Here is an 18,718-nt window from a genome sequence, read left to right as displayed (position 1 = left end):
TGCATCCCTCAAAATCCTGACTTAGCTGCCAGCCCTACTAAACTAACCCAAGTAAGGGAAAGAGCGCTTTCCCTAGCAGGTCCTATGCTATGGAACTCCATGCCTGCTGAGATCCGTTTACAAAGAGACATAAAAACCTTCAGAAAACATTTTAAAAAATGGTTATTTAAACAAGTGTACAACAAAGAGAAAGGAGAGTAGAACACAGGAAAAAAGAAAAGCGATCTGCAGAACACCCAAGCACACTACCCCAAACTACACAGGTATATATTATATTTATTTAAAAATTTTTACGCACCACCAAAGGATAAGATTATATAAATTCTCTATTTTAAACCTGTTACAAAAAGTATGGACATAATATAAACACACCCAATTATGAATAATTATAACGATCTATGTTACCGTAAAGTTTTGACACATGTTTAGTGATAGAATTTATTATCTGTTTCCAATATTAATGTTTGTGCCTTATTGTAAACCATCATGATGGTACCTAACTTAATAACAGTATAGAAAAGTTTTTAAATAAATAAAATAAATAAATATATAGTGGTGTTTTGACCCTAAAATAAAAATGTGAAAAAAGGAAAAGAAATCAAGTTTCTTCAACCACCTTTTCTCTTTTCCAGTTTTAGGACTTGTCTAAGCCCGCCACTATTACTTTGCTATCCACTTCTCACTGTCCCATAGTGCTTTGGATAAAAACTATGAGCAGGTAGCATTTTGCTGCTTTGTGGTTCCTTTGAGATATTCATGGCACTGTTGGTGCGGCCTTCACTGTCTTGGCCTATTTATAAAACGTTTGTTGGTTCCCCTTGCTCCTCTCATGTTTCTGTGTAGGATTTTGTGCCTTTGTGCTCTTTGGGACCAATATAATAAAAACTGTAGCAGAAATGGCACCACATTTTAAAACCAATTTTTAATAATGAATGTGTTTAGAACCTGTGGTCCCATGTGATGCAAATCAAGCCAGTGTTGAAAATCTGTGGTAAATCGTAACAACGTGCCAATGACAGCACAGTAAAACTTGGTGCTAGTAGAAGAAATGCTGCATTGTTCCTTAATGGGAGACATAAGTGTGCTGAGATGACTTAAGGTGTGATTAGTGGTGCACAGTTGTCCACCTATTATTACTGCTACTACTTAATATTTCTATAGCACTACACAATGTATGCGGCACTGTTCAAACAAAACACAAAAACACAGTCCCTTCTCCATAGAGCTTACAATCTAATAAGACAAACATGCAGGGCAAGAGACTAGGGGAGTTCATAAAGTAATACAATTATTAAGAAAGAAAAAAGTTAGTTAATGAGGCTAAAAGCAGATAATAAGGCCTAAGGTTTAAAAGCAGCCTTACAGGCCGATACATTAAAGCGCGGCCGCGGTTACCCTGTTTCTAACCCGCTTTGGCTGCACAATTTGGCTGCATAAGGCGAACCCGCGATTCAGTATCCGGTTTTACGCATCCTTACCACTTGCGAAATGGACGTGTATCCGTCTACGCCTGCCGCATGTATATAATATGTTAATGATAGATTTAGCTATTCTCTCCAAGGTTATCGCCTTTTTAACCAGCTTATTTGCCGCATCTTTAACCTGCATATTTACTGCCTACCCTGACCCTGGCGTTAGTGTGGTGTTCAGTCAGCTTCCCACTGCCTTGAGCGCCTGGCTGTACGTCCAAGCCGTGACCTCGGACGTCCGGCCGGACCATTCATGGACCTTCCCGCTGCCTTGAGCGCCCATCTGGACGTACAAGCCGCGACCTCGGATGTCCGGCAACCCCTGTGTGCTGAGCCCACACTCCAGCATCTCCAGCCACAGCTCCCGCAGCTCCAGGGCTCCCTGAGTGCGTACCCGGAGCCGCCGCTGTCCTCGCCCTGCGCCTCCCTGCTGGGCTCCAGTTTGCCGGAGGAGCCCGTCCCGCCCAACTTCGGGGACGTGTGCCGGCACAAGTCGCCGCCCTGGCTGGAGCAGCCACCGCCACCCGCCACCCCCCATCCCGACTGAGGATTGGCCACGCTGCACAAGTTCCAGCTCTCCTACCAGGTGACTCCGTGCAGGGAGAGTGGACCCACCCAGACGTTCATGGACCTTCCCGCGGCCTTGAGTGCCCAGCTGGACGTCCAAACCGCAACCTTGGATGTCCAGCTTGGAAATCCAGCCGGGCGCTCAAGGCAGCGGGAAGGTCCATGAATGGACACCGTGACCTGACCGGCTACGACAGCGGCAACAAGCCCAGCAGCAACCGGACCAGCGGCATCAGCATGGGCTAATACCAGTGGCACGGCGTGGCTGGTGGATCAGAGTTGGTGGCAGGAGGGGGAGACCCGGGACCTGGACTGTAAAAAAAATACAATCTCGGGCTTTTTTTTTTGGAGATGCGATGCGCGTTCTGAGGGGCCGTGGAACGGGCTGGCCCGCCAGCCCCTCGGCCTGACCATGCTGCTGTCACTGCACCAGCCCAGCGCAGGAGGAGAGCCCCTGGTGGGAGAGAGAGAACCGCACGTGCAATCGCTTCTGGTGGGGGGAGGGAAGGGGGCCGCAGAGGGCGGAGGATTGCGACTCTGAACTAACTTCATCCAGGAATGGAGCCCCTCTGCTGAGCTTCCCACCGGCGCCTGGATTAAGGACCCCCCTCCCCCAGCCTGTCCATGGGGCTCTTCTGCTGGGCTCCGGGTTGCCGGAGGAGCCCGTCCCGCCCGACTTCGGGGACGCGTGCTGGCACAAGTCACCGCCCCTGCCGGTGCAGCTGCCGCCGCCCCCCATCCCGACCGAGGATCAGCCATGCTGCACAAGTTCCAGCTCCCCCACCAGGGGACCCCGTGCAGGGAGAGCGGACCCAGCCAGGCGGAGAGATTGGAAGCCTTGACCCTGGAATTGGAGAAGGAGCTGGAGCTGCACATGAAGAAAGAGTATTTCGGTGAGTAACTAATGTGTGGTACTTGCTTCAGTGCGGACAAACGTTCTTGGACCTTCCTGCTGCCTTGAGCACCCGGCTGGACGTCCAAGCCGCGATCTCGGATGTCTGGCTTGGACGTGCAGCCGGGCAATCAAGGCAGCGGGGTCTGTAGGAAAGAACCATCCACTTACCTGGTGGAATGACATTTCAAATGTATGTGAACCAAAATATGCGCGCGGCAAACGAGGGTGCGCCTGGCATTGCCGCACTCTTTCTTACGCGTCCTTACTGTATCGGCCCGTTAATAAGGTGGGTCTTTAGATGTGATTTAAACAAGGTGAGAAAAGAAGAATGATGCACCAGTTCAGGAAGTCCTTTCCAAGCACACGGCACAGCCAGTTGGAAAGCGCAGGGTTGGGAATTGGCTATAGAGGAGAAAGACACAGATAGGAGTAACTTTCTGATGAACAGAGTGCTCAAGGAGGGGTATGGAGAGAGATTGGAAGGTGAGGTAGTGAGGTGCTGCAGAGTTAAGTTACTTGTAAATGAGAAAGAGGAGCTTGAACTATGTGCAGCAACGGATAGGGAGTCACTGCAGTAACTTCAGAAGAAGGATTATGTGGATGTAGTTAGTTTCATGCAACTGAATTTAGGATATAATGTAGTAGGGATAGATGGCTCGCTAGGAGACCTGTGAGGAGCAGTTTGCAATAGGCTAAGTGGGAGGAGATGACAGAGTGGATAAGGGTTCTGATCGTGTATTCAAAAAGGAAATAAGGTTTTCTTAGACACTCCTCTTTCTATGGAAATAAAAGCCAGCCTCATCCAGGGCCATTTTTCATTGCAGGATAGTGTTAGGAGAGCTCTGAACTAAGTGTTAGAGTTTTTCCTGGTATAGGAGTGGTCACTATTGTTCTTGTTGCTTTGTGATTTTTGAGTGTTGTCTTGTGCTTCTTGTTTCTTCCTTGCTGTTTCCCATCCTTTAGTCATTTGTCTGTGTTCTTGAGTGAATCTTTTGAGTGCATCTAACTTTAAGAAGATTTTCAACTGAATTTAGATTCCTAAGATTTTGGCTAAAATTAGACTGTATATAGGCTCCTAAAAACTAGGGAGTTCTATATTCAGTGTTCTGGTAAGTGGAAAAGTTGTCCATGTAAAGTTATAAGGACAACTTTATTTGAATAGTCAGAAATGTGCAGTTATTCATTCTGCTGAATATACCTGGGAAAAGTTCAAGGTATCCAAATAACGATGCGACTTCTGTTTGGCATGATCACACTTTCCTACATAACTTACCTGGATAATGCTGAATATCATTGTTAGTCAGCTATGTTATCTGGCTAATTTTCACCCACCCTGAAATGGCCCTGGAACTTCTCTGATCTATCTGTACTATTTAAATCCGTGTAGAAAAGTATCCATATTAATTAGTTGTCATGCATAGGTTACGAATATCAGTCCATTTTTTCTATCATGACTCCACACCAATAGCATCTACTCTTTAGGAATCTGTTTATGGTCTCAGCCCTAGTCACTTTTTAAAGAGGCCAATTTAGATGCCTAACTCACAAAGTTAGGTGCCTAAACTCTCAGAACATTAATCCATAATGTACTATTTCACATAATATTCAGCTTCATATCTATGTTGTTTCCTTTTTTAAGATAAACCAGTACATAAAATATCTTCAATTCAGAACTTCATCGGGCGATGAGATTATCTTTGATGATGAGGGGAATCTGCAAGATCAATTTGATATCGTTAACTTTCTGATCTTCCCTAATGGAACTATTTGGAATAATCAAGTAGGAAAATATAATCCATCTGCTCCTCAGGGTCAGCAATTTTTCATCAATGTGAGTGCAATCACATGGGGACCAAATATTACACAGGTATGAACTAAGCATGCTCCTCTCTAATATCTCTATAAAGTTGATGCCTAGTAATCTATTATAACTAATGTATTTAATGTATTTATCATATGTATTAACATTAATATATTCTTCTTAATTCTTCCTTTATTTTCCCTCTCCCTCCCCTTCCCTGTTTGCATTCCCTGATCCAATCTTTCCTTGTTATAATCTCCTAATGTCCTTTCTAAGTTGAATATTAATTGTAAAGCACTGCCGCTATTTTCTATCTGTTCCAGCGCTGCTGCTAAAGTTTTGTTGAATGTACACCGACATGATGTTACTAAACGAATGTCGGTATATAAAGAACCTCAAATAAATAAATAAATAAAATGCGTCCACTTTTCGAAAAATTCCCAAAGTGTTTTTCTTAAAGCAGCAAAATATTTCAAGGGTCATCAAATTTGTTCAGTGAACTTTCCCCAGTAATTTAATATGGACTCTTTGAATCAGCAAAACCACTCTGGAATACAAATAGGTTTGAATGATTCATGGGTTCATCAGTACTCAGATTCAGAGAAGATACAAACAAATTGGCAAACTCATTTCTTATCAGTCAGACGGTTTCAACATTTACTTGAGGACTTCCCCAGATTCCACAACTTCCAAATTCTTTGAAATGTTTCTGTTTTGAATTTGAACTTGGATTTCCTTACATGTATAGTATGATTGTGAAATAAACAAAATAAAAGGTGAACTTTAAAAGCCTGGCACTCATCAAAATTGAGAGATATATGCATAAATCAGCCTTGTGAGTGCCCTCTGAATTTTACAAGCCACTAAGATGTGTGGGGATCTCTCGCTGTGCACACATCTCATGGTCTGGGAGGGGAATGAGTGTGTCAGGGTGTGCCCAAGAGATAAACTTGGAAATATTTATGTGAATGGGCGCGCACCCAGGTCCTGTGCCGTGTCATTTTATTTCTGCTATGGAGGAGGTGTAAGTTTAAGTAACCAAAAAAATGAGCCATTTATGAGGAGTTTAAAGGGTCTGGGGTAACAGGGTAGAGTGCAGGCTATCAAACCAAGGGATTTGAAGAACCCTGCTGTTGACTGGGTGAACTTGTGGACAAACTGGTGAAAATAGTAATGGCATGGACATGTGCCTCTTTTACATTTTCCTCACTCGTGTGGTAGAATTGGGATTTACACAGCTGGCTGCTCACCTACCTAAATTGGGCACACATGCACGTAGCCAAGTTATAACATGCACGCATATGTGTGTGCAAATTATAAAATGGCCACATTGATGAGGAGAGTATGTGGAAAGAGATCACAGAGGGGGAATATGAGTAATCTATACCACAAAATTCAAGAGATAGGGAGTGATTATTGCAATTTTTCAATGGAGCACATGAGGTACAGATTTGGAGGAAGAAAGTTTTGTTGTTTTTGCAAATGCGCCTTGCATTGAAAGCTGATTAAATTGATGACTTTCAAGATATGCAGCTCTGCCTGTTGGGAATCCTAAAATCTGAAATACATATTTTTTTCCAAAATAATTTTTAGTGAGACCCCTTTTCAACTAAGAAGGGGATAGAGATACTTAACTCACTGAAATAAAGGCAAGAAAGCAATCATGATGTATTTGTAGGGGGCCACAGAGTGGAAGAAAAATATTCAGCAAGTTAAAATAGACTCCATGCCTTGGAGTCTGGTCAATTGCACCATCTACTGGCCCAGTTTCTGTTTTGAACCCACATAGATACTAGGGATGTGCATTCGTTTTCAACGAATGTGCAATCCGCAATGAATAGGTCCCTGTTCGTTTGATTTGTGGGTCCATGAAACGCATAGCGATCCCCCACGAATGAAACATATATTAGTTTCATTCTTTTGGTTTGTGGTGCTTTCTTAGCGGCCGTTTGAAATAGGAGAAGGCCATGTGGAAGTATTCATAGCAACAACCAGTCCTTTCCTGTGAGTTATAAGTGACCTCACAGCCCTGCCATAGATTGGGTAGGACAGGTTGGCAAGGAAACAAAAATACCAATGTATCAAACTGAAGCATTTTTCTAATTCAGCCAATTGCTGCTCTCAGTGCTCTGTGATGCTGATACTGCTGTATTTCTACCTTAAGCACCACATCCTTTCTTCTCTGCTTTTGTCTAAGGAGGTTGCTATGCTCAGAGCTAGTCTCTGAGTGTCTCAAATCTGTATTCAATTGCTATTGCTTGCTATTTTGAGAGAATTTTCCATTGAAAAATATATATTTTTTGTTTTTGTTGCTGTGCCAGCCAGGCTTTTTTTACTGTACTTTTTTTTAAATTGAATTTAGACTGTCTCTCCCACTGAGACAAGCTGCCAGCAGTGGCATTTTGCTGCTGATCTGACCCCCCCTGGAGTAGGTTGCAAGCAGGGTATGAGTGGAGTAGGTGGGAGATAGTGTGAGAGTTGCAGTGGCTGTCTGGGAGTTGGTATTTTCAAACAACAAGCAGCATCACTATGAATTGGGCTTGCTCAGGCTTCCAGTCTTTTCTCTGGAGTTTCATTTTTTGTGCACACAGAGCAGTCTCAGTTGTAGTGTTCAGCAAGGCACTGCACTGTGTGTGAGTGTAGTTTCCCCACACTCACATATATTGGTACAACGGTGTTCTTTTAATCAAAATGCCCAGTAGGCATTTGGAGTTTAAAATTGTTTGTGTGCACATATAGCAGTCTCAGTTGTAGTCTCATCTATAAACAGCCTCCTCACCTCTCTTAACCTCGCCCTTAACAAATCTAAAATGGAGCTTCTTATTATCTCTCCCCCCACTCTTGCCCAGAGCACCCCCTCTGCAAGCATCTCCTTCTCACTCCAAGCCCGAGATCTAGGTGTTACAATTGATAATCACCTCAACCTACAAAAATTCATTGGTTCCACCATGAAAGAGTGCTTCTTTAAACTCAATATGCTAAAAAAACTCAGACCCCCTCCTCCACCTTAGTGACCTCCATACTGTCATGCAAGCCACGGTCATGTCCAAAATAGACTACTGCAACTCCCTCCTTCTTGGTCTACCCAATGCCACAATTAAACCCTTACAACTCCTACAAAATGCAGCTGTGAGAACTCTCACAAATTCTTGCAAATGTGACCATATCACCCCTATACTCAAAGATCTGCACTGGCTCCCCATTCAACAGCGCATAACTTACAAGACTCTCACTATAATGCACAAATACCTCCACAACGTAAACATGCACTGGATGAAAGTCACTATTCACCTCCTCGCCTCAACTAGACCTACTAGATCCTCTTAAAGGGTACCCTCCACACACTCCCCCCGAAACATATCCACCTCAAATCTATAAAAGAGCAGGCCTTTTCAATCGACGGCCCCTATGCCTGGAATACCATGCCACCTGAACTCAGACTAGAGCAGTGTGCACATAAATTTAAATCAAAACTCAAAATATGGCTCTTTAAACAAGCCTATCCTTAAATCCTCTATTCTATATCTCTTCAATCTATCTCCTTCTTTTGACCTCTCCTTCCTCCCTTAGAGATCCCTGCAGCCGTCTCCCCCTTTCTCTCCCCCTTTCAACCTGGATAGATTTGCCTGTATGTATATCTTTGTCTATACTTCCGGTGCTGCCTCTCAGCATCCAAATACTGAGAAATTTATAGCTCATTCAACCTGTCCGTACATTGTACGTGCTATTGGATATTTACACTCATTCATCCCATTCTAATGTTGGGACACATACTATGTATATAAGTTTGCTATACCACTCTCAAGCCTTAAGCTATCGCTCCTACGTTCACCTTTCTCTGCACTTCCCAGTTCTTCTTTAACCTGTTTTTTGTAACTGCTCTCTTCCTGCTTTGTTTTCCCCCTGTTACATGTAAACCGGCATGATAACTCTGATGATGGTCGGTCAAGAAAAACCACAAATAAAAAAATAAATAAAATAAATAGTGTACAGCAAGGCACTGCACTGTCGGGCCGATACAGTAAAAATCGCGGGAGAGTGGGCGAGCGCCCACTCTCCCGGTACGCGCACAGGCCACTCTCCTGTGCACGTGATTCAGTAAATAAATTTATTTAAATTAGGGTCCGTGTTAAAAAGAGGCGCTAGGGACACTAGTGTAAAAATAGCGCCTCTTTTTGGACAGGAGCAGCGGCTGTCAGCGAGTTTGACAGCCGATGCTCAATTTTGCCGGCATCGGTTCTCAAACCCACTGACAGCCACAGGTTCGGAAACCGGACACCGGCAAAATTGAGAGTCCGGTTTTCAACTCACGAGTCGCGGGCCCATTTAAATTTTTTTTTTTTAATGTTTAACTTTTTTTAACTTTTGGGACCTCCGACTTGATATCACCATGATATTAAGTCAGATGGTGTACAGAAAAACAGTTTTTACTGCTTTTCTGTGCACTTCCCCGGTGCCGGCAGAAATTAATGCTTACCTTTAGGTAGGCACTAATTTCTGAAAGTAAAATGTGTGGCTTGGCTGGACATTTTACTTACTGTATTGCACAAGAATGACTAATAGGGCCATCAACATGCATTTGCATGTTGCGGGCGCTATTAGCCTCGGGGGGGTTAGACACACGTTTTCGGCGTGCTATTACCCCTTATTGAATAAGGGGTAAAGCTAGCGCATCGAAAACGTGCATCCAAATGTAGGGTTAACAGTGCACTTCACCGGAGCGCACTGTACTGTTTTGGCCTGTGTGTGTGTGTGTGTGTAGTTTTCCACATTCACTTTTTTTTTTAATTTATTTAAAACTTTTATGTACCGACATTAGTAAGGAACATCACATCGGTTTACATCCAAACTAAAAGGAGGAAAGTATAAAAACAGGATATAGGCATTAAACAGGGTATAGGCATAGAACAAAAGAGGCCGAGGGGAGGTCAGAAACATATCAGTGAGCGACAAAAAGCAAAAAACAGGTAATGAGCAACAGGTAACAAAGTGGAGAAGAACTTTATACAGGATCAAATAATAAGAGGTTAGCCAGGAGGGAGGGTGGGAGGGCTCTAATCTGGGTAAGCCTGCTTAAAGAGTCATGTCTTTAGTTTCTTTTTTAATTTGGTAGGACATGGCTCAAGTCGAAGGAAGGTGGGGAGTGAGTTCCATCGCGTGGGGCCAGCAGATGAAATGGCCCGCTCCCTTGTGGAAGAGAGATGTGCCTTTTTAAGCGAGGGTACCTGGAGGGTTCCTTTATTGATTGCTCTGGTAGGTCAGTTAGAGTGTGTTAGGCAGAAGGGTTCATCAAGGCAGATGGGATTTATTTATTTATTTGTTTGTTTTATTTATTTAAAACATTTTCTATACCGTCATTAAGTTAAATACCATCACAACGGTTTACAGAAGGGCATGATAAAGAGAAATATGGGTGGTATAGATTACAAATTACTCATGTGCCATCATAGTACGGTAACAATTTAATATAATAAACTAGGTGTGTAAGTTAAACCTGATTGTTAGGAACAAATTAGGCAGTTTGATTTTAACATTAATATGCTTATGTAGGTTACTAAAAACTTCTAGCTTGGAATTGTGACACTAGATGGATTTATGAATGATGGAAAGGGTTTTATAGAGAATACGTGATGGAATGGGAAGCCAATGGAGATCTTTAAGGATGGGAGTGATGTGGGCTGATTTCTTGGCACTTGTGATGGTCCTTGCAACCGTGTTCTGGAGCATTTGAAGCGGTTTTATTGAGGTGTAGGGGAGCTCAAGTAGAAGGGAGTTACAATAGTCCAGTTTGGAGGAGAGGGTGGCCTGAATAACGGTACAAAGTCTTGCGAGTGAAGTAGGGGTTTTAATTGTTTTAGTACATTGAGTTTGTAGAAGCCCTCCTTGAGGATAGAATTAATATATTTCTTATTTTTTTTATATTATGTTTTTATTGGGTTTTTAGAAAATCCAAACAATGATCAATATATTACAGAACAGATACAATACACCATAACATTTATCTTAATAGTGATTTTCATAACGCTACATAATCACATAATTGACCTTCCACACAGGGTAGAATCGACTGGAGTATCGTGTATATCATAGAGCTCAGATGTTCTTTTTTCCCCCCATTCCCTCTTTACTCATGCCCATCCCTCCCCCCACCCTCTCCTTAACCGCTTTCCTTCTTATTCTCTCAAGCTTTCCTTCGGTTTACCTTAATATGATAGTACGTTAAATCATTGAAACAATGAAACAGTATGACGCTGAAGCCTTGAAACAGTATTGCATAGTACATATATGCGACAGTACTGAGAAGCAGTTTCCCCAGTAAGAGTAGACAGTAAAAACCACCAAGATATTAATTCTCGAATGTCTTTGGTCTCCTTATTTCTGTGTTAAGTCTAATTTGGCAATATGCTTGACCAGTTGTGCAGGTTGATACTGTAGGTACGCCGACCACACAGCAGTGACGTATCGTTGTTTCGAGACGCTCAGAGATTTTGCCGTCATGTGTTCAAACGTGGCTATTTGAAGTAGTTTCCTATTCCAATGAAGGATGCTTAGTGGATCCTTAGATATCCAATTATTAATAATTACATTTTTAGCAATAATATCTGCTTTACTTATGAAGAGTTTTTGTGCAGCGTTTAGCAAGTCATGATTATCATTGAACAAACCAAACAACCATAACATTGGGTCAAGAGGAAGTGTACAGGCACATATCTGAGAACATTGTTGTTGGACCTCTAGCCACAGCTGCTTAATTTTACTACATTCCCAGAAACTATGTAGATAATGCCCCTCCTCAGTATCACACGTCAAACAAAGAGGAGAAGCTGCAATCCCCAACTTATAAGCCGTTGAATTAGTGCAATATAGCTGCCAGATAAATTTAAAATGTAGCTCCCTCAAATTGGCATTTTCTGTAATTTTACTGCATTGTAAAAAATATTGTTTGATTTTTGTAATAGTTAATGGGATAGATGGGGGGAGAAAGGCTGATGTGCACGGAGCAGGAGAGAGACCTTGGGGTGATGGTGTCTAATGATCTGAAGTCGGTGAAACAATGTGACAAGGCGATAGCTAAAGCCAGAAGAATGCTGGGCTGCATAGAGAGAGGAATATCGAGTAAGAAAAGGGAAGTGATTATTCCCTTGTACAGGTCCTTGGTGAGACCTCACCTGGAGTATTGTGTTCAGTTCTGGAGACCGTATCTCCGAAGAGACAGAGACAAGATGGAGGCGGTCCAGAGAAGGGTGACCAAAAAGGTGGAAGGTCTTCATCAAATGACTTATGAGGAGAGATTGAAGAATCTAAATATGTACACCCTGGAGGAAAGGAGGAGCAGAGGTGATATGATACAGACTTTCAGATACTTGAAAGGTTTTAATGATCCAAAGACAACGACAAACCTTTTCCATAGGAAAAAAATCAGCAGAACCAGGGGTCACGATTTGAAGCTCCAGGGAGGAAGATTCAGAACCAATGTCAGGAAGTATTTCTTCACGGAGAGGGTGGTGGATGCCTGGAATGCCCTTCCGAAGGAAGTGGTGAAGACCAGAACTGTGAAGGACTTCAAAGGGGCGTGGGATAAACACTGTGGATCCATAAAATCAAGAGGCCGTCAATAAAGAGTGGGTGGCTCGCCAGAATGACGGCTACTGCCTGGAGATAATACCCTTATTCAATAAACATACACATGGTTACTGTGACTCCAACATCGCTCTAAGCTACAACAGCAAGAGGTAATGTGGAAAAAAGGATTCACACTCACAAAGTGGGGAGTAGCTGGCTTGTTACGGTGGTTACTACCCCAAACCAAATAAGCCTGATACTTCACTTTCAATGCATATCCAGCATAGCTCTCTGCTTCAACGGCAGGGGAGAAGAAAAACTGATACTTCACGCATATCCAGCATAGCTCTCTGCTTCAACGACAGGGGAGAAGAAAAATTGATACTTCACGCATATCCAGCATAGCTCTCTGCTTCAACGGCAGGGGAGAAGAAAAACTGATACTTCACGCATATCCAGCATAGCTCCCTGCTTCAACAGCAGGGGAGAAGAAAAACTGATCACGCATATCCAGCATAGCTCTCTGCTTCAACAGCAGGGGAGAAGAAAAAAGGATTCGCACTCACAAAGCAGGGAGTAGCTGGCTTGTTACGGTGGTTACTACCCCAAACCAAATAAGCCTGATACTTCACTTTCAATGCATATCCTGCTTCAACGGCAGGGGAGAAGAAAAACTGATACTTCACGCATATCCAGCATAGCTCTCTGCTTCAACGGCAGGGGAGAAGAAAAACTGATACTACACGCATATCCAGCATAGCTCCCTGCTTCAACGACAGGGGAGAAGAAAAACAACCAATAAGGGCTGAATAACACAGTCTGGGTAAAACAAATAAGCATGGGTGTAGCTTGCTTATTGGGGCGGTTACTTCCCCTACTAACCATAACTAATCAAGCTTGATATTTCACTTGGTTGCAGCTCCATCACTGCTCTCTACATTAATGGTGGGGGTGGAAGGGAAATAGAACCAAAGAGCTAAGAGAAACAGATAAGTATGAGAAAAAAATGTGAAGCTTGCTGGGCAGACTGGATGGGCCGTTTGGTCTTCTTCTGCCGTCATTTCTATGTTTCTATATGTTTCTATGGGTATTTGGCCCATTTATTTAAAACTATATCATAAGCATTAATATTCAAATGCGACTGTAACAGTGTAGAGAATATTGAACAAGAGTATTTTATCTGTGGTCTGGTACAGAACATTGCTTCTAGACTGGTCCGATGACCTGTGGAGATTGTAGGCCATTTTTCTTGGAGGATATAGTGTCACACCTGAAGGTACGCATAGAAGTCTTTCTTAGGAATATGGAACCTTCCCTGGATCTCGGAGAAACTATACATCATATTCCCTGTGGGAGAAAACAATTGTGCCACCCTCACCAGCCCCTTCTGTGCCCAATTGTGAAATACAGATTGTCCTATACCTGGTGGAAATTGGGGATTATCACATAATTCCATAACAAATGGAAGAGGACCCCGTGAAATCCCCATTTTAATTCAAAAATAGGACCATGCTTGTCTGCTAGAGTGAAGTATCAAGTATCCTCTACAGTCTTGTGGAAGCTGACTCTGTTTGAGTTGTAAAAGGGATGCTAACGATAATTATTAAACCAGCCACGGATGAGAGATGAAGGAGAGAATGATTTGGTACCCAGTATCCAGTCCCGGATGTGTCTCATCATACTTACTAAGTTATAGTCTCTGAAGTTTGGGCAAGCAATTCCACCATGTCCCGCTCTAATTTGTAAGTATCTCAACGCTAATCTGGATCTCCTCCCCCTCCACAAAAATTTTTTCAAAATTTTATATATGGAGCCCAGATCTCTATTCTTTAGCCAAATTGGAAGCATTTGAAATAAATATAACCATTTAGGGAGCTCCATCAACTTAAATAAATGTATCCGCCCTGTTAAAGATAGGGGGAGTGATGTCCAGTTTGCCATTCGTTTTTCCATTTTTTGTAATAAAGGTTGCACGTTAATATCATAGATAGATGTAATTAGATTAGGAATGAAAACTCCCAAATACTTAATTCGTGTTTGAGCCCATTTAAGGGGGAACAACGCACCCCATGTCGTTCGCAACTCTCCATAAATTTCTAGGGCTTCAGATTTGTCCACGTTAATTTTAAGTCTGGAAAAAGTGCCATACCATTTTTGTAGCTCAAGGACTTTCGGTAAAGACTGTTGAGGATTCGTCAGAAATATGAGGATGTCATCAGCAAACGCTGCCACTTTGAACGTAAAACCATTATGAGTGAGACCTCTAATGGAATTATCTTGATACACAAGGTGTAACAAGGGGTCTATTGCCATAATATATAGTAAAGGTGACAGAGGGCATCCTTGCCGTACTCCTCATTTAGGTTCAAAGGCTTGGGATACATGACCATTCACCAATATATGGAAAGAGGGTGATTTATATAAAAGGGTGATATAAGAGAAGAGATCCCCATGTAACCCATACCTCCCCAATACTAAGAACATATAATCCCAAGAAACTCGGTCAAAAGCTTTCTCAGAGTCAAAGCTCACTGCCATAGAAGGTAACTTATGCTTTTGACAATAAGTAATAGCAGTAATCAATTTTGCAATATGCGAGCTGGCCGACCGTCCCTTCACAAATCCAACCTGATGTGATGAGATCAAAGAGGGGAGTATCGCACCTAGTCTCTTTGCCAAAACATTTGCTAGAATCTTGAGATCACAGTTTAATTGTGAAATTGGCCTGTAAGACGCCGGTAGGGTAAGATATTTTCCTGGCTTGGGTAATATAGTAATATAGGCTTGATTAAATTGTGATAAAAATTGTTTTTTATCTAGGGCTCCTTGATAAAATGAGCCGAGTGCCTCAGTAATTGTATCTCCTAGTATTTTATAATAGTCATAAGTAAACCCATCCGGGCCTGGTGATTTACCTGTTTTACATGTCTTAATAGCTGTTTGAATTTCAGTGTCCGAGATAGGAGAGTTCAGAAACTCCAATTGTACTAGAGTAATCTGAGGAATATTGAGGTTCTTAAAAAAGATGCTTCCTCCTCACTACCTCCTATTCTATCCTCCGTATACAAATTTTCGTAAAAACCTTTCAACACCTCACAGATGTCCCTCCCCTGAACTGCCCATGTACCTTGTGGTGCATTTAGTCTGTCTATATATGTTTCACTATGCCGGAGCTTCACCAATTTCGCCAGTAATCTACCTGACTTGTTCCCGAACCGAAAATATGTGTGTTCCTTATAATGAAAGGCTTTTAAGGATTTCTGATGTAAATATGATTGCAGAGAGCTTAATGTGGCATAATATTGGTTAAAGTTGGCCTTGGTTGGGTTTTTTATGATTTCATTCTTGGCCTTTTTGAGCTTCACCTCCAGAGATATGATCTTCTCATGTATTAGTTTATTCCTACTTCACACATATGATATTATTTCTCCTCTCATGACCGCTTTTCCGGTTTCCCAGAATAAGCTCGCATCCTGTTTATGTTGGTCGTTATGAATTTGATATTGTTCCCATTTATTGTGCAAAAATTGTTGAAAGGGAACATCCTCTTTCAAATATGCTGGAAACCGCCACCAAGAATGTGGTGGTAACTTATTTTCCAATTGGAAATCTACCCAAATTAACGCATGATCCGATACTCCAATGGGCCCTATCTCTGCTGATGATATCCGATAAAAAAGATTTGTAGAACCCAAAATGTAATCTATCCTGGATAAAGTGCCATGCGCTTTGGAAACATGTGTATAATCATGTGCATCACTATTTATTTTATTTATTTATTTATTTTTAGATTTTTATATACCGGTGTTCCTATATGAAATAAAGATCACATCGGTTTACATTGAAACAGAACATGAAAATTGCCAAAAGGCATTACATAGAACAAGGTTATGAAACTTGGAACAGTGTACATAAGTTCAAAATTTAACAATTTTTTCAAAATTTTATATATGGAGCCCAGATCTCTATTCTTTAGCCAAATTGGAAGCATTTGAAATAAATATAACCATTTATATTTATATTTATATTTATATTTATATTATATTATATTTATATTTATATTATATATTTATATTTATATTTATATAAATAAAGCATTTGAAATAAATATAACTATTGAGGGTTCTCCAATAGTCCAGTAGTTGCAAGTCTTGACAGATCTGGCTAATACTCATTTTCTGGAGCTTCTGAGCTAGTTTTCCCAGAGGGGCTGAGCGGTCTAGTACCGGATCATGCACACTATTAAAGTCTCCCATTAGGAATATGCCCCCTTTTCCATGTGTTATCAGCATATTTGTAATGGATGAGAAAAACTTTGTATCTGGTATGTTTGGGCCATATATGTTACAAATGGTTATCTCCCTTCCATTTATTTTACCTATGAGGATAACGTATCTGCCTTCAGAATCCGACATTTCAGACATTAATTGAAAGGAAACACTCTTATGTACAAGCACAGCTACCCCTGCTTTTTTTCCAATGGCAGGCGAGTAATAAGCAGCCCCCACCCAGTCTTTTTGTAATTTCCTGCTTTCGGAAGCAGTGAGATGTGTTTCCTGTAAACAGGCAATATGAATTTTTGATCTTTTTAGAAAGGAGAGCACATTTGTGCGTTTGATTGGGTTTCCCAGACCATTTATATTTAAACTAGCTAATCTTAGAGATCTATGAGAAATGGCCGAACATTAACTTTGTATGTCCGCTCATTGTTACTGAGTAGCTGCAGGATCCCCAGCCTAAGTCTGCAGCATCATGATTTGGGACTGGTAATATCAAAGAAAGGTCTCTCAGGAAATGACTTCTGTCTATCTGACATGTGTTAGCAAGCTTCAAACTGTCGTACCCTGTAATATTGAGTGAGAGAAATAACCCAACTAGTAAACCCTTAATCCCCATCCCCCCTCCCTCATTTTAGTCAACCAAAATTCCCTCTAGATGAGGAATATGTAGGAGCACGTTTATGACATGATGTCCTAATGATTCATGTCATGCGTAAAAGAGACTTCAAGATCATTCCTATCCTAAATGATTTTAGAGGGATTTCCATGGGTAAAGAACTGTTTACTGACGTAGAAAAACATCTTTCAAAATGACTCTTCCCCCACTATGGGTTAAAGAACAGGGGTAGATTAAATTAAAAAAAATGTGTGCGTGTCCATGTACATGCGCTACCCGGCGTGCACACATGGACGCGTGTTATAAAATTGGGGGCGGCATGTCAAGGGTGGGCACACTTTAGCAAAAGTCGCACGGCAATGCATCTCTGCCTTCCCCAGTTCCCTCCCAGTCTGCTCCAATTTACCCCCTAATGTAACCTCCCTATCCTAGGTTCTGCAATTTTTTTAAATTAACCAAAGGAGCAGTAGCAAATTGTGCATGCCGGCACCTTACCGGCGTGCAATCCCCCGGCACAGTGGCAAATGGCTGCTGTTCCGGCCACCTCCAGCCCTGCCCCGCCCCCTGGACCACCCGTGTGCCGAGGCCTGACTCTTGTGCACATAACAGGGGTTCCCTGTACGTACCAGGATCAGTCCAGACTGCTGAGTTATGCCTCCCCTCCAGCAGATGGAGTCAGAGAAAAGCTGAAACTCATCCCCCAGATATACTGGCGTGCCACCTGCAGTCCCTCAGTATTTCCTCTGACTCTAGCAGATTGAGAGGCATAACCTGCGGTCCTGATCTCTTGGTTTCTACATTACTGATCCAGGTTTTGTTTAATCTATATTACCCTGACTAGATCAATTCGTTCTCCCTTCCTTTCTTGGTCTGTCTAGTTTGAAAAAAAACCCAAAAACTATTATTAAGGTTAGTTAAGGGAGTTTAGTCTTGTTTGGGTGCTTTGTTGCGCAGCGAGGTCACACTTCTCAGGGCAGGCTTGTAGGGCATTGCCCTCTCTCGATTTCCTGGAGCTAGTATAGTCCCAGGGGACAGGGGGAGAGCTTACCGGTGGGCCGGTCACCCTCCCCCCCCCCCCCCCCCCCCACATGTACTATTCCAGAAGGTCTTCTGAAGGGGGCTGCTAAACTTTGTTTCTTCTTGAAAAAAAAAAAAAAAAAGAACGGCTGCTTAAGTCCTGTTGGTGGCAGGCAGTGAGCCTCTTTATTTCAGCCCGGCCTGCCATTACTAGGTCCCGGGACTCCGGAGGGGGTGGCTGGGTCACCCGGCGATGCACTGCTTACCTTTTTGGTGCGCTTTTTTCCTTTTGATGGCAGTTGCTCTTGGTTTCCCGCGTCGGCATGCCGCGTTCTTCGGCCTGCATGGCCTGTGGGGAGGCGGGGGCGCGACTCTCCCTAGAGGGTCTCTGCTCTCGAAGTCTTCCCGGGGGTGAGGGACCCTCTCGGTGGCCGAGCGCGGCCCACAGCAGATCTTCTCTCCCCGGTGCAGCACGGCAGAAAGGAGGTCGAGTCTCCCAATCTTCGGCCC

The 18,718-nt window shown here is 42.6% G+C and overlaps 1 protein-coding gene across 1 annotated transcript in view; it reads left to right on the top strand.

The window, feature by feature from the left end:
* The window catches only part of LOC115077767 (vomeronasal type-2 receptor 26-like), a 44,534-nt gene that overhangs the window by 8,134 nt on the left and 17,682 nt on the right, over positions 1-18,718 (top strand). Inside the window, exon 2 of the mRNA XM_029580052.1 lies at positions 4,571-4,798. Within this exon, the coding sequence (XP_029435912.1) occupies positions 4,571-4,798 (228 nt within the window). The remainder of the gene's footprint in view (positions 1-4,570; positions 4,799-18,718) is intronic.

Source organism: Rhinatrema bivittatum, chromosome 16 (genome assembly GCF_901001135.1).
Source record: "Rhinatrema bivittatum chromosome 16, aRhiBiv1.1, whole genome shotgun sequence".
NCBI lineage: Eukaryota > Metazoa > Chordata > Amphibia > Gymnophiona > Rhinatrematidae > Rhinatrema > Rhinatrema bivittatum.
This window is presented reverse-complemented; position numbering and strand designations above follow the sequence as displayed.